We start from the raw sequence: 23,582 nt of genomic DNA, 5'->3' as shown, positions 1-23,582 counted from the left end.
ATATAGGGTTTTGTACTATCTTTGCTTGCAGGCATCCACTGGGGGTGTTGGAACATATCTACCATGGATGTAGATAAGACTACTGTCCTGCAAATTGGGTGAAAGAAATGGCCCAGTCCTAGGCACAGCAGGAGACTGGAGACTGCAGGGAACTAACCGAAAATCGAGAAACCTTTATCCTTATCCTCAGAGGATCCCCACTTAGAAGGCAGTGCAGGTCTGTGAGACTACAGCCTTGGACTTAGAACATAGGGCTGAGTCCTATATTTATATTGATATAATATTATATTTTATATTATAAATATAATAGTACTATTGCATTTCTGGAGAAGGTAACCAGAGCAATCATTTGTAGCCACTTCCTAACTGTGAGACCACCGGTGGATTATTTTTACCTTCTTTGAGTCTGTTTCTTCACGTGTGAAACAGAGCAGCGTGAGTGTGGCAAAAATTAGAATGCTTGTGACACGGCTGTTTTGTGCGTGTCTCAGCCTGTCAGTTACCAGCGTCGTGGTTGGGCCAGCCTTTGTGGTTCTTATTATGATTACAAGATACCGTTCAGTAATAGCCACCAGGAAACTTTGAAGAAATAAAAGTTTGTTACTGACAAGACCTGGAAATTACACAGCGTACCAGAGGCAGTCCACACAGCAAGGTGGGGGAGGGAGAGAGGAGGAGGAGAGGGAGGGGAGGGAGGAAAGAGAAAGGGGGGCAAGAGGAAGGGTGCACAGGCCAGGGGTTCTGCATTTATTGGGTTGAGGGCGGGGGCAGAGCTCACTCTCTCTGGGTGAGCTTTAAACATAAGGGCAGGAGTCTGAAGCGTGATGAAAGGAAAAAACAGGTAGCTCGATGGTCAGTTGTTGAAATCAACCACAGTCTCTAAAACCAAGGAGCCTGGGGTGGATAGCCAGTCGGGAGCCTGGCTTTTTATCTAGTCTTGTGGCTGGCAGTGCGTTTATTTGTGAGATAGCCATCGTTGAAGGTCGCCTCTTTGAAATGGATGCCTCGGCAATCAAAGCTGAGGTCAGGCACTTGTATTACAAAAAAGAAAAAAACAAAACAACTCTCAGAGCTTACCCTGCCGTAGCCTAGCCCACCCACAGGCGTAGGGGATGCTCAGCTACTTTCCCGGGTAGACTGGCCCCAGAAACCCTCCAGAGCTGGGACAGAAAGGAGGTGCCTTTAATCTTCACAACCCGGAGTGAGGGCCAGCAGGGTACAGTGGCGAGGGCGGGGCTGAGTCGAAAGACCTGCACTCAGGTCAGGCCCTCCCACTTTTAAGTCACTGTGTGATTTAAGCAGCTCACCTCACCTTTCTCTGTTTCTTTATCTATCAAATAATAAAGGTAACACTCGTCCCTTGGAGTTGGTGTGAGATGAGCTAACCTGTTAGGAAAGAAGGCGCTCGTAAACGGGCACTGTCTGTCCTCCAGCCGTGCAGTGAAGGCCTGTCTGCTACGTGACTGCTGTCAGGCAGCCTAGGTATTTGTGACCTTCCAGTCAACCAGATAGCACAGTGGTTTGGACTTAGTTCAGGACCTTGTTCTCCCCCAAAAGAAGTCACAGCGCTTTCCTTATCTTGATGGATCTCCTGATTATCTCTCTGCTGAGAGGGATGGAAGCAAGATGCTACCAAGTTCTTCCTCCGCAAGTGAGTGCATGGAGGCTTGGAGATGACAGAGCTATCCCAGGGCCAGGAGCTGGGTGCAGATCCCAGGACTGCTGTTTAGGATCTGAACTCCAGCAAGTTACCTTACCCCGGTTTCTTCGTCTATCAGATGACAGTACCACCTATCTCATAGAGTTGACACATGTGAAGACTCTGGGGACAGTGCATGGTACCCAGGAAACACACCATGTATGTTTAACAAAAAGAGAAACAGAAATACAGTGAGCAAGAGAGAGACAGTCAGGTGAGACTGAATGTGTAGTTCATCTGTTCCCGTTAGATGCTGTATTTCCTCCAACAGTACCAAACACTGCTCCTGGCTCTTGCATGTTCCGATTGACACCAGCCCTGAGGGTTTCAGTGTTGCGTTTTTGCAGTCTGTAAGTCGGTGACACAGCCCTGCTCCGTGACTGGGGATGTGTGAAACATTTTCTTATTTGGCTCTTGGCACCTGAGTGAAGGGCAGTTTTTTGTTTTGTTTGTTTTCCCCTTTGCTTCGGTTTTAGTAAGAGATTCCTTACCCACCTGTGAAGTTCTCTGTTGCAAAGTCATTCCTGGGTCCTCATGCAGATTTCCCTCTAGTACCTCAGTAAACCCTGAGAAATCCTTCTGCCTTGAGGGCCTGAGGGATGGGTTGTATTTAGAACCTAGAACTGGAAAGAAGTTCGGTTGACCCTGCTGCCTCTGCCTTGGATGGGGACCATGCTTAGAGGAAACCATGTCCCATCTCCTGGGCACGGACAGTGTGACCAACCACTGTGGACAGCCCCTCTTTCAGTTTTGTTTATGAAAAGTATTTTGTGAAAAATCATTGTCCCACTCTGGAATAACCAAAGCCTAACAGGAGCAAAGAGAAAAACAAAATATTGTTCCAAATCCAGCAAGAGAAGTAAGAATAGTTCACCACGGTTACAGTGGTTAATGGATTACTAAGCATTTTTCTATCTTTAACCAAAGGTAATCTAATCCTAACTACAAACAATGAAGGGGCGAGGAGACTTTCAGAATAACTTTTATCTGATTGCAAAAGGCTTTGTTCAGTTCTCTTGACCACATGGTGGTGTGATGATGGTTTTTGTCCAGGACTGTTCACTGCAGAGAATTATGAGCCAAGGACAGTTTCTAGGGTGAAGGCACAGTTTGCGGTGAGACTGTGTTGTCAGCCCTGTTGTGGTACACTGGAATGAGGTTATCTAGGTGGCTGTTCGGATCAAGTCAATATTGAGAAAAACTTTCTGAAGAAGGCTGAGTTTATGGCCATCCAATAAGTCTCAGGCCTTGTATTATTTCACTGGGTCAATGTTTGGAACATTCCTAAATTGCTTCTTAATACCTATTCAGCCTGTCAACAAACATGCCAAAAAAAGGCCCAGGGTTTAGCAGACAAGATTGAAGCAATACGAGCATGCTCCAGTAAGCAAGAAGAGCACAGAGTGCGCTCTGCCCCAGATTCTTCCCCGGTTGTGTCGTGTCTTTGTCTTGGGTCTGCCCCCTCCCTGGCTGGCCTGCCTCCAGCCATCTGTGAGCAGCTCTCTGCATCCTCCTTGGGAAGCTGAGCTGGGGCCCTACTGCCGTCCACTCCCCACCAGGCACATTCCTGGGCGGGGGCACAGTCACCCCGTGAGCCAAGTAGGTGGCATCGACAGCAGCTCACCAAGGACTCAAATCCCAGCGTCTCTACCTAGCCAGATAATCCCGTTTTCCCCAAGCACTTGGATGTTCCCTGGAGGAACAACCACCCACCCAGGGTCTTCAGTCGGCGCTGTCTTCCAAAGCGGCTCTTAGACTATGCAGTCATGGCTTCGTCCCAGAGTCCCATCACTGTGCCCGCCCAGCACCCGTCACGCATCCTTCCAGCCCTTGTCTGTTCGTGCTGGTACGGCCTCCCCACGTCCACACCCGAGACTGTGTCCAGTTTGCAGAAGTGAAGAGGACAGCTTCCCTCACTTTTCTCAGACCCATCATCCTTGAGACGTGACGGGCCGGATGGAGGCTACCCCCGGGGAAGGCCATTGGCTGGCTCAGTTGAGGCAATAGAGCTAAAAGCTCTTTTCCACTTCAGGCGATTTTGTGCGCATGGTTAGACATTTATAGATTGCAGTCGCTCATCCAAGAAATCTAGGTCATCCTTTACATGGAGCTTCATGCTTCGAGAGGAGAGCCGTGCCCCGGGAGGACGGTCCCCGGGCCGTCTGGTTTGGCTGAGGGAGCGGAGAGCGTTGCAGGAGGACGGAGGGGTGGGCCCCACGGGGGCGGTGAGCGCTCGGGGGACTGGGCATTTTCACCTACGCGGCCGCTGGCCACAGGCTCTCTGGGGTCTGGTCATCCTAGCCTACTGGTGCTCACGATAGCCCTTGTGTTGTCATGACAGCAGTGGGTTTAAGGGTTCGGGTCTCCAGGGAGATGTTGGTACTGTGACTGCAGTGAGGACGAGGTTGATCTGCAGGCGCAGGGCTTCTGAGGGAGAAAAAGAGAAGTGGCTGTGAACAAGAGGCTTATTTAGCTTTGTAGCCTGGATGGCTGAAAGGCAGAGCTCTTCGTAGGATACCCAGGCTTCACCCTGCTCACCTTCCAGCCATCCCCCAAGGAGAGGCAGGTTCCTCGGATAGAACCTGGGCTGGGTCTCCTGGGCTCCCTGGGTTCCCTGGGCTGGGGGCCAGAGGGCTGGTCCTGTCTGCCTCCACTCACCAGCCCTGAGACCGTGGCCAACGTGTGATAGCCCAGTGTCTTCATCTTTAAAACTGTGTCCTCGTGCCTCCTCCTCACAGAGTTGCACAGCTCACATGCTCAGCAGAGGTGATTCTGTTTATTGAACATCAGTGCTGGGAAGACATAGCCTTGCTCTAGGTGTTGCATTGAGGGAGAGTTCTCTAGCTTCTGGGGGTGTCAGGGGCAGCTGTGTATGCACATGTTGTGCATGTACATGTATTGTATGTGTACACGGATGGATGTGTATATCCAGATGCTAGGCAACTTGAACGCCCTCTCCACCTCCTGCTCCCCATCCCTGACCCAGCAGGATGGTGAACAAATCCAAAAACTCATGGGAAGCAGATACAGTCCCTTTCCTTTACAACGTGCCTCCAGGTCGGCCTATCTGGGACAGTAGTTGAGAGAAGCCTGATTAGACGAAATCAAGGGTCAATGAGCCAGGTTTTCCTGTCCTCTGAATCCCTGGCTTTGACTGTCAGCAGCCCCACTGAGAAGACATGAGCCCACCCAGCCTTTACCCACTGGGGTGGGATGCTGCTTGAAGGCTTGTTGCAAAAGTGTGAAACTGCAGGTCACAGTTCAATGGAGGCCTTGTATTGTCCTACATCATGGTATCCTCCAGCCAGTGCAAATAAATAATTAAAAGCTACTTGTAACCAAGATCTTCGGAGCTCCTGGACCGTGTATTGGGCCAAGGGATAGTAAATATTCCAACTAGGCCTACATTTTCTCAGTCATGTGGTCTGGGTACTCACCATGGGTCTGGGTATGATATACCAAGTTACCCAGAGGGGCCCAGAACAAGACATGGGGCAGTGGGGCACTTCCCTTGTCCCAGATTCCCACTCTACGTGAAAATGCTCATCCTTGGGTGAGAGCGGTAAGCACTCCAAGAAGTCACTGTTACAACGAAGACATCTAAAAGGGTGCTCCCAAATGTCCTCCTCCCCTCCCAGGGCCTTTAATATAGGTGTTAACTGGTCAGTTACACCAGGCAAGCCCAGAGGGCACGGGATCAGGACTGAGGGGGAAAGTGAACTTGGGAGCACTGGGAACGAGACGCCCAGGAGGGAAGGAAGCCAACCCCAGGTCCATGGGTGCAAGTGGCAGCCATGGCATCCAGGACCGGCCGCACCCGGCCTGAGCCAACTGCCAGCATCTCCTCCCAGCTCCCCACTCTGACTTCATGCTGGTGGCTTGGAATTGGCCCTAGTGGGAGCGTTAACACCACAGAAATCTGCAAACACTGCAAATCAGAGTCCCGCTCACCGTCCAAGGAGGGCTGTTGTTTAAACTCTTACCAGTGCATCCCAGCAGCAGCCACGCTCTTGGCACACCTGCCTTGTGAAGTGAGGCTCTGTTCTTAGCAGATCACTTACTTTCTCTTAACTGTAGTCTTCCCCCAAATCTGGAGGGGCTGAGGACCAGAAAAAAACCAGGATTAAGGTGGTACTGATACACGTCGTAAGCTGCTCAGGTAGTAGAAGCTCTGAGAGTTCAAAGTCTTGTGTGTGTCACCGCGTTCTTTCTTCACATGCACTTCCTGCCCCAGCTGCAGCTGTGGGCTCTAAAACATCAATCAGCCAAGCAAACAGCACACCAGTAAGCTTGTTTTCAGCTTGCCAGTTTCTCTACACTCTCCAGACAGGATTTGATGAGTATACCAGTCTTGCTGTCAAGTAGGTTCATTTCTTTGGGACATTTATCGCCTTGTAGTCCATTCAGAACTCTGGGTGTACCTGGCAGCTTCTATGTGGAGCAGCCTCTTCTGTTTCTGGACTTACTGATCTGCATTAGCAGAGGCAGTCCTGCTCTAGGCTCTAGATCCAACCCTTCCCCCCCAGGTTTCTGATACAAGCTTTCCCATTACCATCTTCCGGCCTCTGGTTTCAGCACACCTGGTGTTGGCTTCACTGGTAGCTCAGCTGGTAAAGAATCCTCCTGCAATGCGGGAGACCTGGGTTTGATCCCTGGGTTGGGAAGATCCCCTGGAGGAGGGCATGGCAGCCCACTCCAATATTCTTGCCTGGAGAATCTCCATGGATGGAGGAGACTGGCAGGATATAGTTCATGGGGTCACAAAGAGTCAGACACGACTGAGCGACTAAGCCCAGCACCCCACCCCCACCCAGTGTTGACAGCTTTCTTACCCTCAGTATACCAATTTCTGACTTTCTGCCTTTGAAAGTGAAAGTCGCTCAGTTGTATCTGACTCTTTGCAACCCCTTAAACTGTAGCCTTCCAAGTTCCTCAGTTGATGGAATTCTCCAGGCCAGAACACTGGGATGGTTAGCTGTTCCATTCTCCAGGGGATCGTCCCAATCCAGGGATGAAACCCAGGTCTCCTGCATTGCAGGCAGATCTTTTACCAACTGAGCTACCAGATCCTTTCACAATCAAGAGATTTCCATGGTAACCAACTCAGAGGGGAAGAAGAGACTCTGCTCTGGAGTTTCTGTGCTGTGGACATGTCCTATGTCCGTCTTGCAATGAGTCATTCCCACCTCACCCCCCAGATAAGCCTTCATGTAAGGAAAGTCACCCCCACCCCTCATCAGCAAGAAGTGAGGCCTAGAATGCAGCCCTTTGCAGGTTTTTTGTTCTCACAGGAGTCTCATCACCAGGGAGAAGATAGTCACCCTGGGAGGCAAACAGCTTATTTAAGATTAAACCACAGGAAGGAAGAACAGTGTCTACAGGCCAACCAAGAGGCAGAGGGCTGGACCAGATGGCCTCTTGAAATGCTGGGTCACCTCGCTTCAGATATCAAGAGATGCTTCCCGAGTCACCACGACTGGATAGGGTTTCTTCTTCTCCAGAACTTTACCACCATTCAGCATGGTCTCCACGGGTTTCACCTCTAGCATTGACCCCCTGAGATGGTGTTCAAGTATCTTGAGTGTGTGTCTTATTCCCCCACTAGACTGTGGGCTCCTCAGGGACAGGGGTTTTCTCGTAGCTCTTCAGACCTCCTTTGGTACCTCGGACCGTCCCTTGCACTGAGTCAATTAATGATAAAATGTTTTTAATTGAAGTAGAGTGAAAAGTTGCTCTGTAGAGTAGTTAGAGAGTTGTGTCCTGTCATTGGAAGGGTACAGGCAGAGCCTGTTACCTGTGATGCCTTTAGGGGAGGGGGTCATGCATCAGTTAGAAGGTTGAGGTGGAAGGTAGCTAAAGTCATTTCCACCCTGAGATGCTTTGATCCCATGAAGCGTGGCTATTGCCAGCACTGAGTCGAATGATGGAAACCCAGCCGTTGGCTCGCAGAGAGATGCCGTGGCTTTCCTGTCTGTGCTGTGGAGCAGATGGACCGCAGGTCGGGTGGGTCTTCGACTAGCAGCACACATTGCTCCTCAGGTCGCGTGACGGAGTACGTGAGATTGACATTTTATGTCCCACTGAGGTTTTAACCTTTTAAAGCAGGCTTCCTCTGAAGTAGAAGGAGAAGCAGATGGTAACGAGAAGATATGCACATTTTATTATGCATTGCACATTTTACTTATTAGAATTTTTAGCATGACACCTTGTGTTTTTCAAAAGCCTAAAGCTGCAAACAAAATTAAATTATTCACTGAAATATTTAAATCAATTTACAGCAGTTGTACCAAATTATCAAAATAAAATCCAGAAGACTGGAAGGTAGACTTCCCTGGATCACCCACTTTGAGATCTGCCTTTCAGAGGGAGGCTCTTCCCCTCAAGAAGGAAGAAGCGCTGCTCTCTGAGATGAGGGCAGGAGGCGCCTGCCTCCTTGATGCGGCCATACAGATGTTGAAGGTCGCATCAGGGAGAGGCGGTGGTGGGAACGAGGGCAAATGCACACACCAGGACGTCCTCCTGTGGAGCAGGGGGCACCGAGGAGGGGGCTGGACTGAGACGCCGAGACGCACCTTCCCTCCTCTGCCTCTGCCTCCCTTTGCTGGGTGAGTCACGCCCTCCCGGCCTAACCGTTTGCCAGCCCGTCCTCCCGCAGAACATGAGGATTAGCATGCCCGAAGTTGGGGGGGGCGGTGCATCACAGAACCCTGGGGAAGAGGGGAGTGCAGGGTAAAAGTGGAAAGTGACTATGACTGTGAGTCTTAGACACAGCACCCTTCTTATTTTAAAGGCACCTTGAATGATCAGTATCTGTCCACAAAGGCACATAGGAGAGTTTTTCAGAAATCGTCCGATGCAAAGAGCGGTCCTTTCAAATGTGCATTAATCGGTTCCAATCCAATATGCCAGTGGCATCTCTTAGTCTTATAGCCTTCAGGACTGGAAGAGATCATAAAGCTTATCTACTTTAGCCGTTTCCCCTATTTCATACTTGAATTCCCTGTTCTGACAAATGGCTGTGCAGTGTTGTGGAGAGCTGGGAATCTGGAATCAAACCGACCAGCAGCCAGATCCTAGCTCCTCCACCCGTTGTCTCTTTGACCCAGACAGAACAAAGGAACTCATCTCTCTGTGTGTTGATTTTCTCAGCTATAAATTATAATCAGGACTGACACCATTAGAAGTGTTGTGCGAATTAGAAGTAAAATTATTAAAGTACTTAGCAGAGTTCCTGGTATTGAGTAGGACTTCAGGGCTCAGACAGTAAAGTATCTGCCTGTAATGCAGGGGACCCAGGATCAGTCTCTGGGTCGAGAAGGTCCCCTGGAGAATCCCATGAACAGAGAAACCTGGCAGGCTGCAGTGCATACAGTCCATGGTGTCGCAGAGAGTTGGACACGAGTGAGTGACTAACGCTTTTACTTTCATTTCAGTAAATAGCAGCTGCTAGCCAATTACAATAATGTGATTAAATGTCCTGGCCCGCCTCCTCTTGAATGCGTCTGTGATGGGAATGGTCCCACTGCTGGGCAGGCGTAAGGATTAGAATTGTTTCTACCACCTGTTCTGCCCAGTTCTCTTTCCTATCACTTTTTCTAGTCATCCTCTCTGGTTCCATGGTTTGTGGCCCTACAGAAGAAGTCTAAACCTTCTCCTACACATAACATTACAAATATTTGAAGATAATTTTAATATCACTCCTGAGTCTTCTACATAATAATCCTGTTTGGGTCCCTGTATCTTTCTGTATGTGACTTGGTTTTGGTCTCACTCGGGACACTTCTAAGCGCCTTTCCCTAATATGTGAGCATCCTTGGAAAGATGCTTGCCAACCACAAAGAACAGTTGAGATAACCGGTTTTAGATTCTGTCCATACTGAGTATGTCTGCAATTGTGTCCGTGACTCCTATGAACATTCTGATGCATACCCTACAAGTATATTTCAGATTCTCCTGCTTTGTGCCATAATGTTTGGAGGTAGGAATACTACTGCTTCTGTGAGGAGAGGTGCCTTATTATATTGTCAGATTCTGAATTGAAAACTTACATCCCCATAATTGTGGTAGAATGGATTGTTATTGTCCCCTCCTCCAGTTTTTTACCTTCTCCATGTCAGTGGTCTTTTCCATGTGACTTCGAGGTTCCTGTCCTTTGCCTTGAGGTTCAGCAGTGACTTTCTTTGACCAACAGAATAAAGTGGAAGTGACAGCATGCTTGTTCCAAGCCTCGGGTAAGAGGCATTGGATAGTTCCAGTTACCCTACAGCGCCCTGCCATCACCATGAAAACACACCATGGCTAGCCCGCTGGTCCAAGGAAGCTGGGGGCATGTAGGGGAGGAGCCCCAGCAAAGCCCAGCCAATATCAGCCAGCCGCTCGCCAACTTACAGACACTTGAGAAAATAAAAGATCACTGTTTTCAGTCACTGAATTTTGGGATGTTTTGTTTTACAGAATTTTTGTGGCAGGAGGTACATGTTACAGAAATTATGTGGGCCAGAAAACAGAGAGCTAGCAGTGATAACCCTCTCTCACCAGAGTGTAAGCTTAGAATAAGTAATGAAAGATTTACAAAACTGTAACAGGCTAGATAAATACTTCTTAAAAATGACTTATCAAGTTATAACTTTGTTAACTGTAACTTTATAAGCTGTGGCCAAGAAGAAAATAAGTGTATATATTATATATCATTGGGGATTCCCAGGTGGCTCAGTGGTAAAGAATTCAGCCTGTTAAGCAGGAGAAGCGGGTTAGATCTCTGGGTTGGGTGTATTCCCTGGAGAAGGAAATGGCAACCCACTCCAATATTCTTGCCTTTGAAATCCCATGGACAGAGGAGCTTGGTGAACTACAGTCCTTGGGGTTGCAAAAGAGTTGAACACAACTTAGCAACTGAATAACAACAACAATTAAATGTCATTAATTAAATAGCTAATGAAAAAAGCAAACACACTATCCAAAGAAACATGAAAAGTTAAGGGGTCTCCTATTTGGTATAGTTCACTCACTTACTCTGTAAATGTTTAATGAGTAACTGCATGTATCAGCACTGTTCTGGACCCTAGAGATACGGTTGTGGAAAAAACAGACAAGGTCAGATCTCATGAAGCTTATATTCTAGTGGAGACTCAGAAAATGAAAATGAAACACATAAAAAAGATAACTTCAGATCATTGGTAAGTGCTATGAAGAAATTCAGGCAGGATCATGGCTACGGAGGTAGTTTAAGGATCACCATTCTGAGGATGTGACATTGAAACTGAGATGTAAATGACATGAATTGTCCACAGGAAGAAAGGGCACATTGAAGGAAAGAACACATGCAAAGTAGGAATAAGCTTGGAGTGTTTGCAGTATAGACAGGAGTATGGAGGAGAGTAATATGGTATGAAATGAAGTGAAAGACTGAAAGGAACCAGAATGGGGAGAGCTCTGTGGGCTATAGTCAGTAGTCGGTGCTTTATTTCCAGTGTAATGGGCTCCACTGAAGCACATGCCCTGATTTGTGGGTTTTAGGCGCTCACTCATGGCTGCTTCGTGGAAAACAGATGGTGTTTAGGTGGATAAGAGTGAAAACAGGGAGGTCAAATAGGTCTCCATGGTGATGATTACAACTAGAATGGTGGCAAGGATGGGGGAACATGGAGAGGTTTGAGACATATTTTGAAAGTAGAATCAAGGCTCACTAATGGATTGGATAGGAGGAAAAATGGGAAGTAAAGGGTAACCCCTAGGTTTTCTGTTTGGGTAAGTGAAAGGGTGACTGTGGTGCCATTTCCTGAGATGAGGAAGAATGGAAGAGACGTGAACTGGAGGGGGGAGAGGTCCAGAATTTTGCTTGGACGAGTGAAGTCTGAGATTAGACATCTATATGGATTCACCAAGTAAGGCTGAAGATGTCGGGGCAGTCACGAGCATATCAGGGGTATTTTAGCCCAAAGGACTATAGATGAATTTCCCTGCCTAGATGAAATAAATTAATTTTTTAAAGTTAAAACTTAAGTTTTAACTTTTAAAAATTGTTAGAAAAGAAAAAGAAGTGGGAGGACTAAGCCACAGCATGGTGACATTTAAGAGCTCAGCAAAGGATTAGGAGACAGAACAAGAGCCACACAGAGAAGCTGAGCGAGTGTGATGCTGAGGAGGCCAAGAGGAGAAAGTGTTCTGGGAAGGAGGAGAGAGTTGTCAGCTTGAGTTGGGCTGGGTTGAATGCAGCTTGAGCCATAAAGTAAGATGAGGACAGAGGAATGAACTCTTGGATATAGCAATGTGGACCTGATCAGTGACCTTGAATATAAAAGATTTAGTGGCATAATGGACGTAGAAGTCAAAAATGGAATGGTTGAAAGGGGATGGGAGATGAGACGTAGATGACAGTGAAGTTTTACTGAAAGGGGGAGCAAAACTGAGAGATGGCTAGAGAGGACAAGGGTTTCAGGTTTTGCTTTACTTCATTTTGTTTTAAATAGGAGGTCCTGGTGCATATTTAAATGCCAGTGGAAGTAAACCAGGAGAGAGAAAAGTTGATATTGGAGGAGAGAAAGTGGACAAAGATGGTGTCACTGTCCTCAAGAAAAAGACCCTCAGAGCTCAGTGGAGGCACTGGCTTCTGAAGTGCTTCCCATGGTAACAGAGGAAGGCAAGAAGTAAGAGCAACAGAGTGCAGGTGAACTGGTGGATTTGGTGAGGGGAAGGGGAGTGATCTCTTCAGGGTTCCTTACATTTCTGCAAGTAGTTAATGAGCTATGATTTTAGGTCATCATTTGAGGATGAGCCAGGACTTCTGAATTCTGAGCCCAGATGGACTGTGTCCTTCATTTACGATTTGGTACACTTAGAAAGAATGAAAGTGATGACCCCTTTTGTATAATGTGCTTTAAGGAGCAAAAAATGATTAAAAAAAAACAATTCATGTATATTCTTTAATTTGATATTTTCCACTGAATCATTAAAGTTCCCAAGAGGGAACAGAATTCACATGGTTTAAGTGAAGACACTTTAATGAAGGGTCACTACTTACAGAGAGTGGAGTTGAGATACTGTACCCAGATACCCAGAGACTGTCAACAGCTAAAGGTTGCTACCATCCTTAGGACTAAAGAGTCAAGGGAGAAGGAATAGTTTTAGACCCCAGTGAGAGCTGGAGCCCTGAAAGAGGGGCCAAGCAGTGCAATCATTTATCAAAAAGACCTGTAGCAGCTGTCAGGAAAGTGGTACCAAAGCAGAGAGGGAAGGAGAAAAATATCCTGACTTCCCTCTCCTCCCATCTCTTGCTGATGCTTCCCAATGGCTGAACCCAACTGTAAACTAACTGGCAAGGGAATCTGGTGATGCAGTCCATGGTGAAAGACAGAGAATAGATGTCTGTGAACAACCAGCCCCTAACACTTTCTGCCACAAGTGTTAAAAGATTTTGAAAACCGCTCTAGGGGGAATCTTTATACCTATTGCCAGTGTATGGAAAAAATCTTGTTATCTGGTACCAGTGGGATTTGGAAACCCAATTAAGAAGCTAACCATGGTCTTTGATACAGATCATCATAGGTACTTGTAAACCCACCCATAATCTTCCAAAGTCACATTTGCCCATAGTCTTCCTCCTTTATGCCCATCCAGAGATGCATTGCCCGTGAAACTAGGGAGACTTGAATTTTAGGTCCCCTCACTGGCATGAGTCCTTCCAAGATCATGGGCCAGCCCTAGAAATGTATTCATATGGTCATATGTTTTTGTGCAGTTTACAAAAGCAAGGTATTTTCACCGTGATCTATTAAGACTATAACTCGTTTCACTGGGATCCTAGAAGGGACTTCTCCCTCCCCCCACCATATGCCCTTTGGGAGCCACGAAACCTGGATCTGCTCCTGCTTTCAACAGACTCACCTGTACCTGTTCAGATGGTACCACTTCCCCACGATCCTACCACCTTCTGGCTGGGTAATGAATGAGCATCAAAACAGGCATTTGGGGAAGGGGAGTAAGCAGCAAGAGGATAAGAAAAGCAAAGAAGGGAGGGGTGTGCAGTGCCAAAGGCCATGGAGGAGGCACTGTGCCTCTGGTCTCCCGCCTGAGTGATGGGAGTTGGCAGGTGTGCGTCAGGTAGCTAATTCCTCTCGGGGGCCTTGCTCAGATGCTGCTCTTTGTGTTTTCAGATGCAGACGGAAACCTGTGTCGAAGTAACCAGCTGTTGCAAGTCATGCTGACCATGCACCGAATTCTCATTTCCTCTGCTGAACTGCTCCAAAAAGTTATCACTCTATATCCTTTAGCACAGTGCCTGGCGGCAGTCCGCAAATAGGATTGATTCAGAAGCATCTTGAAATTTGAATGATGCTTTCATTTTGGTTGGTGTGGCATGACCCTGAGTGGTTAGTGGGTTCACGTGTCCTTTCAGGGAATGGCATGCGTGTCTATGGATATGTGTTGTGTGTATGTTTGTGTCTTCTGTTGGACAAGGCAGAGTTATTGATGCTGATTTTTCTGGGAAGAGGTCAAAGAGATCAACATGCAGACACAGTGTTCTTCGTTCACTCTTGCTAGTGAAAAATACTTTTCCTGTAAATTAATCAAAATTCATATTCATCGCATGCAAATTGACAAGGGTGCTGCATTCTGGCTTTCCTGTCTAATTCTTCAACCTTCCCAGGTTTTGAAGAGAGCTTCCTGACACCAGGGCATCTGGTGCCTTTCTGCTTTAGACGGAGGTGCTGACTGCGCCAAGCAAACCCTGCTGGATTCTGACCTTCTTTGGGGTGTAAATTGAGTGGGGTGGCACTGCTTTCTCTGTCTTTCTGATGCCTGATGACCCCGTGGGCTGTAGGTGGGGTGAGACCGTTTAGCACCTTGAAGCCCAGGTCCTGGGCACTGAGTCACGCTGTGTAGCTCCTCTAACCCTTTACCGCTCTCCCCAGCCTTCCCTTTTCATCTCACGGCACGCAACAGAAGCGCAAAAGCCATCAGGACTGAATCTATTCCCTAAGTCTCCTTATAAACACTCAGAGAAGAAGGTGTTTTCAGTGGCATTTCAGTGGCCTTGGGAGGCGTCCACGTGATGAAAGGTACAGGTAATAAATGGATGTCTAATCTACAGAGTGTTCTAAAGCCATAGGAGAACTCCATGTACCAGCAGTTCTCAATAGTGTCAGTAATTACTCAAAGAAAAAACTGTGTTCTCCAAGGACTAATTTGTACCTGGGGTACCCGTCTTGTCACCCCACTGGGTACCTGCCCCCACTGTGGACCCAGAGTCCTCTTCCCTGCCATCCTCCCTTGCACTTTTGCAGAATCTTTCTCTATAGGTTATCTCCCCTCTTTCCTGTCCTTTTAAACCCTGCGTCTTCAGTGGCACCTGTCCCTCAGTCTAAAACTCATTCACATCTCCCTAACCTAAAAATAAACTCTCAACCCTGCCTCCCCTTCATTCCGTTGTTAGGGTTAGAAATGTGATGCACAAACTTCTTAAAATAGTCCACGCTCACTATCTCCCATCTCTCAACTCCCACTTACTCCTTCACCCGACTGTGGCCTCCAGCCCTCTACTCAGACTTTCCTCTGATGTCACCAGTGACCTCCTGGTTGTCAAGCCCAGCAGCTTATTTTCCATCCTTGTTTATAGCGACCTCCCTGTAGAAGCACTGTTGACCGCACCCCGCCTCTCCAGACTCCTTGCAGGGCTCTGGACTGCACCTTCCTGGGTCTCCCTTCTCCTGGGACACCCGCCTCCAGCTCTCCATCCAGCCTTTTCTTTGGGAACCACTTCAAAATGGGACAGCATCCTGGCTTTCTTCTCTGTGTACTTTCCCACCACCATTCCTCTGATGACCTTCAAGTCCATATTTCTGTAACTCAAACCATTTTTTTTAAGAAATGTTTGGACTACTTTGTCCTGTAGACACTTCAGTCTTAATATACTCAAAACCTAACTCACCACCTCCACTCCTACTACCCCGTTAGTTCTGCTTTGACACCTGTATTTTCATTTTCAATTTCAGTTCATGGTGTCCTTGCCCATCTGATGGCCTAGAGCAGCAACATCAAAGCCCTCATAATCCTCTCTGCCTTTCACTCCCACAGAGCCAGTCACCTAATCCCAGGGTTCCTGCTTCAGAAATGACTCTTAGCTCTCCTCTCCGTTCCATTCCCATGCCTCTGCCTTCGTCCGGGCCCCAGAGACTCTCCTCGGTCTCTGTCCCGTACAGGGCTGCTCGTCTGCACAGCCAGCCCCTCCTTTATCGTCCCGCCCTGCGCTCACTTCCCTAAGTGAAGGAGACCATGCTTCAGAGCCTCTGCAGGTGGAGGGGGATGGTAGCCCCTCAACTGATGCAGTGTGCCCTGCCTGCCCCGTCCTCAGCTCTCAGAAGCCCTCTCCCCTCCATGCCAAGCTTCTCAGCACACCAGACTGGAGTGGGTCCTTTTTATTGGAAGGGAGGATGGCGGGGAGGAGGACTCTGGGTCCACAGTGGGGGCAGGTACCCAGTGGGGTGACAAGACGGGTACCCCAGGTACAAATTAGTCCGTGGAGAACACAGTTTGTATTGGTGTTTTCCCATGGTTGAGAGAGAAAAATGTAGCAACGTGCCTTGAATAATTCGGATGCCTGAAAAGTACAGTCAGCACTGTTGGTACTTTGTTGCCACAGCACTGCCTATGAAGGTGTGGCACCTGAAGCTTCCAGCCAACAGTGACAGCTGCCCTGCAGACGCCTGAGCCTCGGTCCGGCCTGCACGTGCCGCTGCTTGCTTCATCTCCTCAAGTGAGACGCAGGGCCTGCCTCGCTCAGGTGGCCCCCATGTGGCGTGGTCTTTGTGACCTTGGGAGGCTCTGCCAACATCATCTGAGTGATGTTCTGTGTGCCCACAGGCTTGGCCCTTAGATGGAGAGCAACGGGGTTCGCAGACCCTGCCGCACACGCTGCAGCAGGCCCTGTGCACCCATTCACTTCAGGAAATTGACCTGGGCTTATTTTTTATATCGATTATCTTTGTTGATGTGTGTTTGTGTGGGTGGTTTTATGTTTCGTGTTTCTGTTTGGTTTCCATGCCCTTAAGGATAGATTTTATAAACAGTAAGTCTATCAAAAGTTAGGTTTTTTTACGTTAAACTCATTTTATGAAAAGTACAAATTTCACAGTCATAGTTTTTCTTTAGGGGTCCAAGTTTAGCTTGCAAATCTTCTTGTTCTTTCCATAGGTCTAGAGTGTCCCTCTAAGCACTTGTAAGGGACCTTTAAAAATGTTTGGTTAATTAAAATAGTGCCATTAATTAAATACTTGCAATCGTTTTAAACTGCAACTTGGATTTTATTTTTTATTCCAGGTTTCTTTTTTTAAGATAAGGTTGACTTAAAGCACTATGAAAGTTTAAGGTTTGAAGCATGATTCGCAAGTTTAGTGAACATCTGTCATCTCAAAATACAAAATTGAAAATAGATACAAAATTGAAAATAGATAAAAGTTTTATTGTGATGATAACTTAGAGTTTATCCTCTTAGCAACTTTCAGGTATACTATAGAGCAGTGTTAATTATATTTATCATATTGTACATTACATCTCCAGTACTTATTTGTCTTACAACAGGAAGTTTGTACCTTTTGACTGCCTTCATACATTCCCCCCTTTTTCCACCGCCTACCTCTGGTAACCACAAATCTGATTTCTTTTTCTTTGTTTGTTTATTTGTTTGTTTTTGAAGTATCATTGACCTATGACATTATGTTAGTTCCTGTCACATAACAGTGATTTGATATGGCTCAGATGGTAAAGCACCCACCTGCAATGCAGGAGATGTGAGTTCGATTCCTGGGTCAGGAAGATCCCCTGGAGAAGAGAATGGCAACCCACTCCAGTATTCTTGCCTTGAGAATTCTATGGATAGAGGAGCCTTGCAGGCTATAGTCCCTGGAGTCTAAAAGAGTTGGATACGATGCAACTAATACACACACGTACATTTCAAAATGATCACCACAATAAGTCTAGTTATGACATGTCATCATACAAAGATACTATATAATTATTGACTGTATTCCCCATACACTGCATTTCATACCCATGACTCATTTATTTTTACAAACTAAAGTTTGTACCTCTTAATCTCCTTCACTTATTTCTTTCCTCCCCTCTGGCAAACACCTGTTTGTTCTCTGTATACATAACTGTTTTCATTATATTCATTTGTTTAGTGTTTTTAGATCCCTTGTATAAATGAAGTACAGTATTTTTCTTTCTGTTTTCACTTAGTGTGTGCCCTCTGGGTCCATCCATGTTGTTGCAAATGGCAAAATCTTGTTCTTTCTTATGGCTGGGTAATATTCCATTGTGTGTTTGTGTACACCAAGTATTCTTCATTCATTCATCTCTTGATGAACACTTAGTTTACTTCCATACTTTCGCTATTGTAAATAATGCTTCATTGAACACAGGGCTCCATATATCTCTTCTCATTAATGTTTTTGTTCTCTTCAGATAAATACCCAGGAGTTCTATTTTTAATTTTTTAAGGAACCTATTTACTGTTTTCCATAGTGGCTGCACCAATTTATATTCTTACTAGCAGGGCACAAGGGTTTCGTTTTCTACACATCTTCAGCAACACTGTCATCTGCTGTCTTTTTTATAATAGCCATTCTGACAGGTATGAGTTGATCTCTTTGTGGTTCTGGTTTGCACTTTCCTGATGATTAATGATGCTGAGCATCTTCTCATGTGCCTGTTGGCCATTTGTATGTCTTCTTGGAAAAATGTCTATTCAGATCCTCTGCCTGTTTGTTAATCAGGTTTTTTAATGTTGTATGCGTTATTTGTATATTTTGGATATTAACCCTTTATTGGACATATTGTTTGCAAATATTTCCATCATTTAGTAGGTGGCCTTTTCTTTTTGTTGATAGCTTCCTTCATTTTGCAAAAGCTTTTTAGTTTGATATAATCCCACTAGTTTATTTTTGCTTTTGTTTTCCTTGCCTGAGGAGACATATCCAAAGAGCATACTTCCTATGTTTTTCTCTATAGGTTCTATGATTTTTGGGGCTTTTAAGTTCTTAATAAGTTTTGAATTTATTTTTGTGCATGGTGTGACTGCTTTTGTGCAGTGTGATGCTTTCACATGGAGCTGTCCAGTTTCCCCAGTAACATCCATTGAAGAGACTTGTCTTTTCTCCATTGTATATTCCTGCCTCCTTTGTTTTAGATTAATTGACAGTAAGTTTCAAAGTTATTTTCTGGGTTCTCTCTTCTGTTCCATTGATTTACATGTTTGTTTTTATACCAATACTATACTGTTTTGATGACTGTAGCTTTGTAGTATGTCTGAAGTCAGGGAGCATGATAACTCCCCTGTGTTGTTCTTTCTCAAGATTGTTTGGGCTGTTCAGGGTCTTTTGTGTTTCCATAGAAATTCTAGAATTATTTGTTTTAATTCTGTGAAAAATGCCATTTGTATTTTGATAAGGATTATATTGAATCTGTAGGTTGACTTGGGTAGTATGGTCATCATAACAACATTCTTCTAATCCATGAACATAAGTATCCCTTTCCATCTGTCATCTTCAATTTTCTTCATCAGTGTCTTAAAGTTTTCTGAGTATGAGTCTTTTACCTCTATAGTTAGATTTATTCCTAGGTATTTTATTCATTTTTTATGTGATTGTAAATGATATTTTCTTAATTTCTCTTTCTGATAGTTCCTTGTTAGTATATTAGAAATTCAACAGATTTCTATATATTAATTTTGTATCCTGCACCTTTACCAAATTTATTGATGAGCTTTAGTAGTTTTTGGTGGCATCTTTAGGCTTTTCTATGTATAGTATTGTGTCATCTTCAAACAGTGACAGTTTTAAATTCTTCCTTTCCAAGTTGACTTTATTTCTTCTTACTGTCTGATTGCTGTGGCTGGATTCTAATACCATGTTGAATAAAAGTGGTGAGAGTGAGCATCTTTTGTCTTGTTTCTGATCTTAGAGGAAATGCTTTAAATTCTTCAGCCATTGAGTATGATGTTAGCTACGGACTTGTCATATATGGCATATATGTTGAGGTATGTTCCTTCATTACTCACATTGTGGAGAGTTTTTATCATAAAAGGATGTTGAATTTTCTCAAATATTTTTTCTGCATCCATTGAGATGATCATATGATTTTTATTCTTCAATTTGTCAATAGGGTATATCCCACTGACTGATTTGTGGAGATTGAATTATCCTTGCACCCACTGGATAAATTCACATTAATCATCATATATAATTCTTTTAGTATACTGTTGAATTTGATTTTCTAATGTTTGTTGAGGATTTTTTTTCATCTGTGTTCATCATATTTTTATCAGTGATGTTGGCCTGTAATTTTCTTTTTCTGTGAACTCTTTGTCTGATTTTGGTGTCAGGGTGGTGCTGACCTCATAGAATGAGTTAGGAAGGATTCCTTCCTCTGGAATTTTTTAGAATATTTGAGAAGGATAGGTGTTCACTCTTTTTTAAATATTTGGTAGAATTCACCTGTAAAGCCATCTGGTTCTGAACTTTTGTTCATTGTATTGTTTTAAATTACTGATTCAGTTTTATTGGTAATTGGTCTGCTCATATTTTCTATTTCTTCTTGATTCTGTCCTGGGAAATTGTACATTTCTCGGAATTTGTACATTTCTTCTAAGTTGTCAATTATATTGTCATGTAGTAGTAATCTCTTATGATCTTTTGCATTTCTCTGGTGCTTGTTGTAATTTCTTTTTCATCTCTGATTTTATTGATTTGGGCCCTCTCCATTTTTTTTAAGAGTCTAGAAAGGTTTACCAATTTATCTTTGCAAAAAAAACAGCTCTTAGTTTCATTGATCTTTCCTATTGTTTTTAGTCTGTTTCATTTATTTCTGCTGATCTTTATAATTTCTTTCCTTCTACTAACTGGGTTGTGTTTGTTTTTCTCTTGTTCGTTTAGGTTTAAGGTTAGGTAATTTATTTGAGATTTTTGTTTGTTTGTTTCCTAAGATGAGCTTGTGTCACTATAAACTTCCTTCTGGGAACTGCTTTTGCTGCATCCCATAGATTTTGTGGTTTTGCTTCCATTTGTCTCCAGGTATTTTTTGATTTGTTCCTTAATTTCTTCAGTGATCCATTGGTTGTGTAGTAGCATATTATTTAGTCTCCACACATTTGTGATTTTTGAGTGGTTTTTTTATTTTCCCCCTATAGCTGATTTCTAATCTTACAGCATTGTGGTCAGAAAAAATGCTGGGCATGTTTTCAGTTTTCTTAAATTTACTGAGATTCACTTTGTGGCCTAGCCTGTGATCTATCCAGGAGAATGTTCCATTTGCACTTGAAAAATGTATGTATTCTGCTTTTGTATGGAATATTCTCTATATATCTTAGCGCATCTAGGCTAATGTTTCACTTAAGGCCAGTGTTTCCTTACTGATTTTTTTGTTGGATGATGTTCATTGATATAAGGGTGTTAAAGTCCCCTATTACTATTGTTTTATTGTCAGTTTCTTGCTTTGTGTCTGTTAACATTTTCTGTGTATGTTTAGGTGCTCTTATGTTTGGTGCATGTATGTTTATAATTATTATATCCTCTTCTTGGATTGACCCCTTGGTTACTCTGTAATGTCCTCCTGTCTCTTGTTACAGTCTTCATTTTCAAGTTTAATATAAGTCTCACTACCATGGCTTTCTTTTAATTTCCATTTGCATGGAACACCTTTTTTCATCCCCTCACTTTCAGTCTGATTCTGAAGTGCGTCTCCTGTAGGCAGCATATATGTGGATCTTGCTTTTGTGTTCATTCAGCCACTCTGTGTCTTTTGTTTGAAACATTTATACCATTTACATTTAAAGTAATTATTGATATGTATATATTTATATAATTATGAATTTTATATTTTAGATTTTTAAACTATTTCAAGGACCTTTTTGAATTCTAAACAGGCTTGTAACTTCAGTAGATTAAAATTGTAAACAGTAAAGCTGACATCTTAGGTGTTTCAAAGCTATGCATAAACTTAGTAAGGTTTGAATTTAAAATTTAAGTGTAAAGCCTTAATTATATATTCCAAATAGAAGTTTCACAGCATATCATTCTAATATGCTCTTAATAGTACAATATGTAAGATTTCAAAATACACAGACTGCTTCCTAATTAAAAAAAAAAGTCAGTAATAAGCTTTGGACTGTCTTTTACTTTACTATATCTACACCTGTGTTTTGCAGGGGTTAAAACATGCATACCCAGTGAATGAAGACTGCTCAGCCCCTGTTAATTGAGACATCTGCTGGCTGCTCAGTGGAGTCCTCTCAGAGACCTGCTGGAATTCACAGAGTTCTGGGTGGTTTTTAAGAGGAGAAAGAGGGCAGTGGCTTGTATAGCACACAGCCCGCATAGTATTCCTCAGTATGTTGACAAAACAGAGTACAACCACACAGCTTCATCACTGGATTGGATTTTGCGTTTCTTTGACCTTTGCAATAAACGTGTGTTCTTTCCATACATCACTAGAGACATGTGACCTTGGTGGACCTTTGCTGTTCTTTCATGTTCTTAGGATGGCATCATTCTTGTGGAATATTCCCAATGATATTGATCCTTCACATGCTCTCCAACTGTATTTGGGTCATTCACATGACTTTTTCTGACCTGCCATTAGCCTGTAAGATCAGTCTGCTAACACCCTCTATGCATATATGATCATTTTCCTATTATTGCATGAATTATCATTATAATGTATCTGAATATTTATTCCTTGCTTTTCTTCTAATTCACTGCATAGGGTGTTTTTTGTTTTAAATCAGTTGCTGGAAAGAAAAGGGGCTCTTCTATTTAGCTTGTTTTCTCTGGCAGACTAGACTCCTAGTCTTGGATGTGGGCAGAGGCCCCTCTTCACTTCTTACAGATCATTTTCCTGGGGCCTTGCTGTGCTAGTGACTTCCTCCTTCTGTAGAGGAGATGCTTTGGCATTCTTCTATAAGCCACTTCAGCATGGGCTAGATAAAGTCACAGTCCTGGCCCTTCTAGGTGATAATAAGCATATAGCTACATCCATCTAGTTGGTTTTATCCTAGGTCCAGAGACGTAAGAAAACATTTTAATTAAAAGAAAATTTTAGGAGGGCTGGGGAAGGGCAGTTCTAGCAAATCTTCCAAAGATAAGAAGTTGCTTGGTTTTTATAACAGAGGCTTCCATTTCCCTTAACCACAGCCCTACCTATAAGGATGCCTTGGCAAAGAATTCACCAGGGCTTTGCCTGAAGATCTGCTATTTTGTAAGGTAACATTTCTGCATACATTTGGGACTTTGTGGGGTGGGGTGAAATGAAAAAGCCACATGTGGTTGTGCCAAAATCTTTTGTCATGGCTTCTCAGATTATGATTCACTTTAGCATAGCATAGCATTTGATATGGGCAGGTGTGAGGGCCCACAGATGATTGTCAGTGGGTGGTTTTCTTCTCTGTCCCCTACCCCCACTCCAGCTCCTTATATTCTGTACAGAGAAGTATATAGTCAGTATTTCCAGGAATACAGGACAAATCAGCCCCTGTCTTTTTCTGAGTCCTTCTCGTGGGAAGATCCTACCAAAATGTGAGTCCTTGGCTTCAGTTTTGGCTTATGTTTTGTGACTCCCACCGTGCAGGTACTGGATAACAGAATTCTGGATCATGTTTAAGATGGATACCAGCTTGGCAAGCACCATGGAGGAGTTTCAGGAACTGGTGAAAGCAAATGGCGAGGAGCTCCACCGCCGCCTGATTGACACAACACAAATGTGAGTGCCCTGTCTTTGGAAACCACCTCCCTCCTGTAATACAACCCAGGCTGCTCAGCAAGCCTCTGTGTCCTGCTGTGACCTCTGCCGTGTCCCGCTGCGACCCAAGAAGCCTTCAGGCAGGTTCAGTGGC

General features: G+C 44.5%; 1 protein-coding gene across 1 annotated transcript in view; it reads left to right on the top strand.

The window, feature by feature from the left end:
• Positions 1-23,582, top strand: part of RASGRP1 (RAS guanyl releasing protein 1) — a 74,654-nt gene that overhangs the window by 26,746 nt on the left and 24,326 nt on the right. The window contains exons 3-5 of the mRNA XM_020915493.2: positions 13,852-13,957; positions 22,891-22,953; positions 23,318-23,449. Coding sequence (XP_020771152.2) covers positions 13,852-13,957; positions 22,891-22,953; positions 23,318-23,449 — 301 coding nt within the window. The remainder of the gene's footprint in view (positions 1-13,851; positions 13,958-22,890; positions 22,954-23,317; positions 23,450-23,582) is intronic.

This window comes from Odocoileus virginianus, chromosome 6 (genome assembly GCF_023699985.2).
Source record: "Odocoileus virginianus isolate 20LAN1187 ecotype Illinois chromosome 6, Ovbor_1.2, whole genome shotgun sequence".
Taxonomy (NCBI): Eukaryota; Metazoa; Chordata; class Mammalia; order Artiodactyla; family Cervidae; genus Odocoileus; species Odocoileus virginianus.
This window is presented reverse-complemented; position numbering and strand designations above follow the sequence as displayed.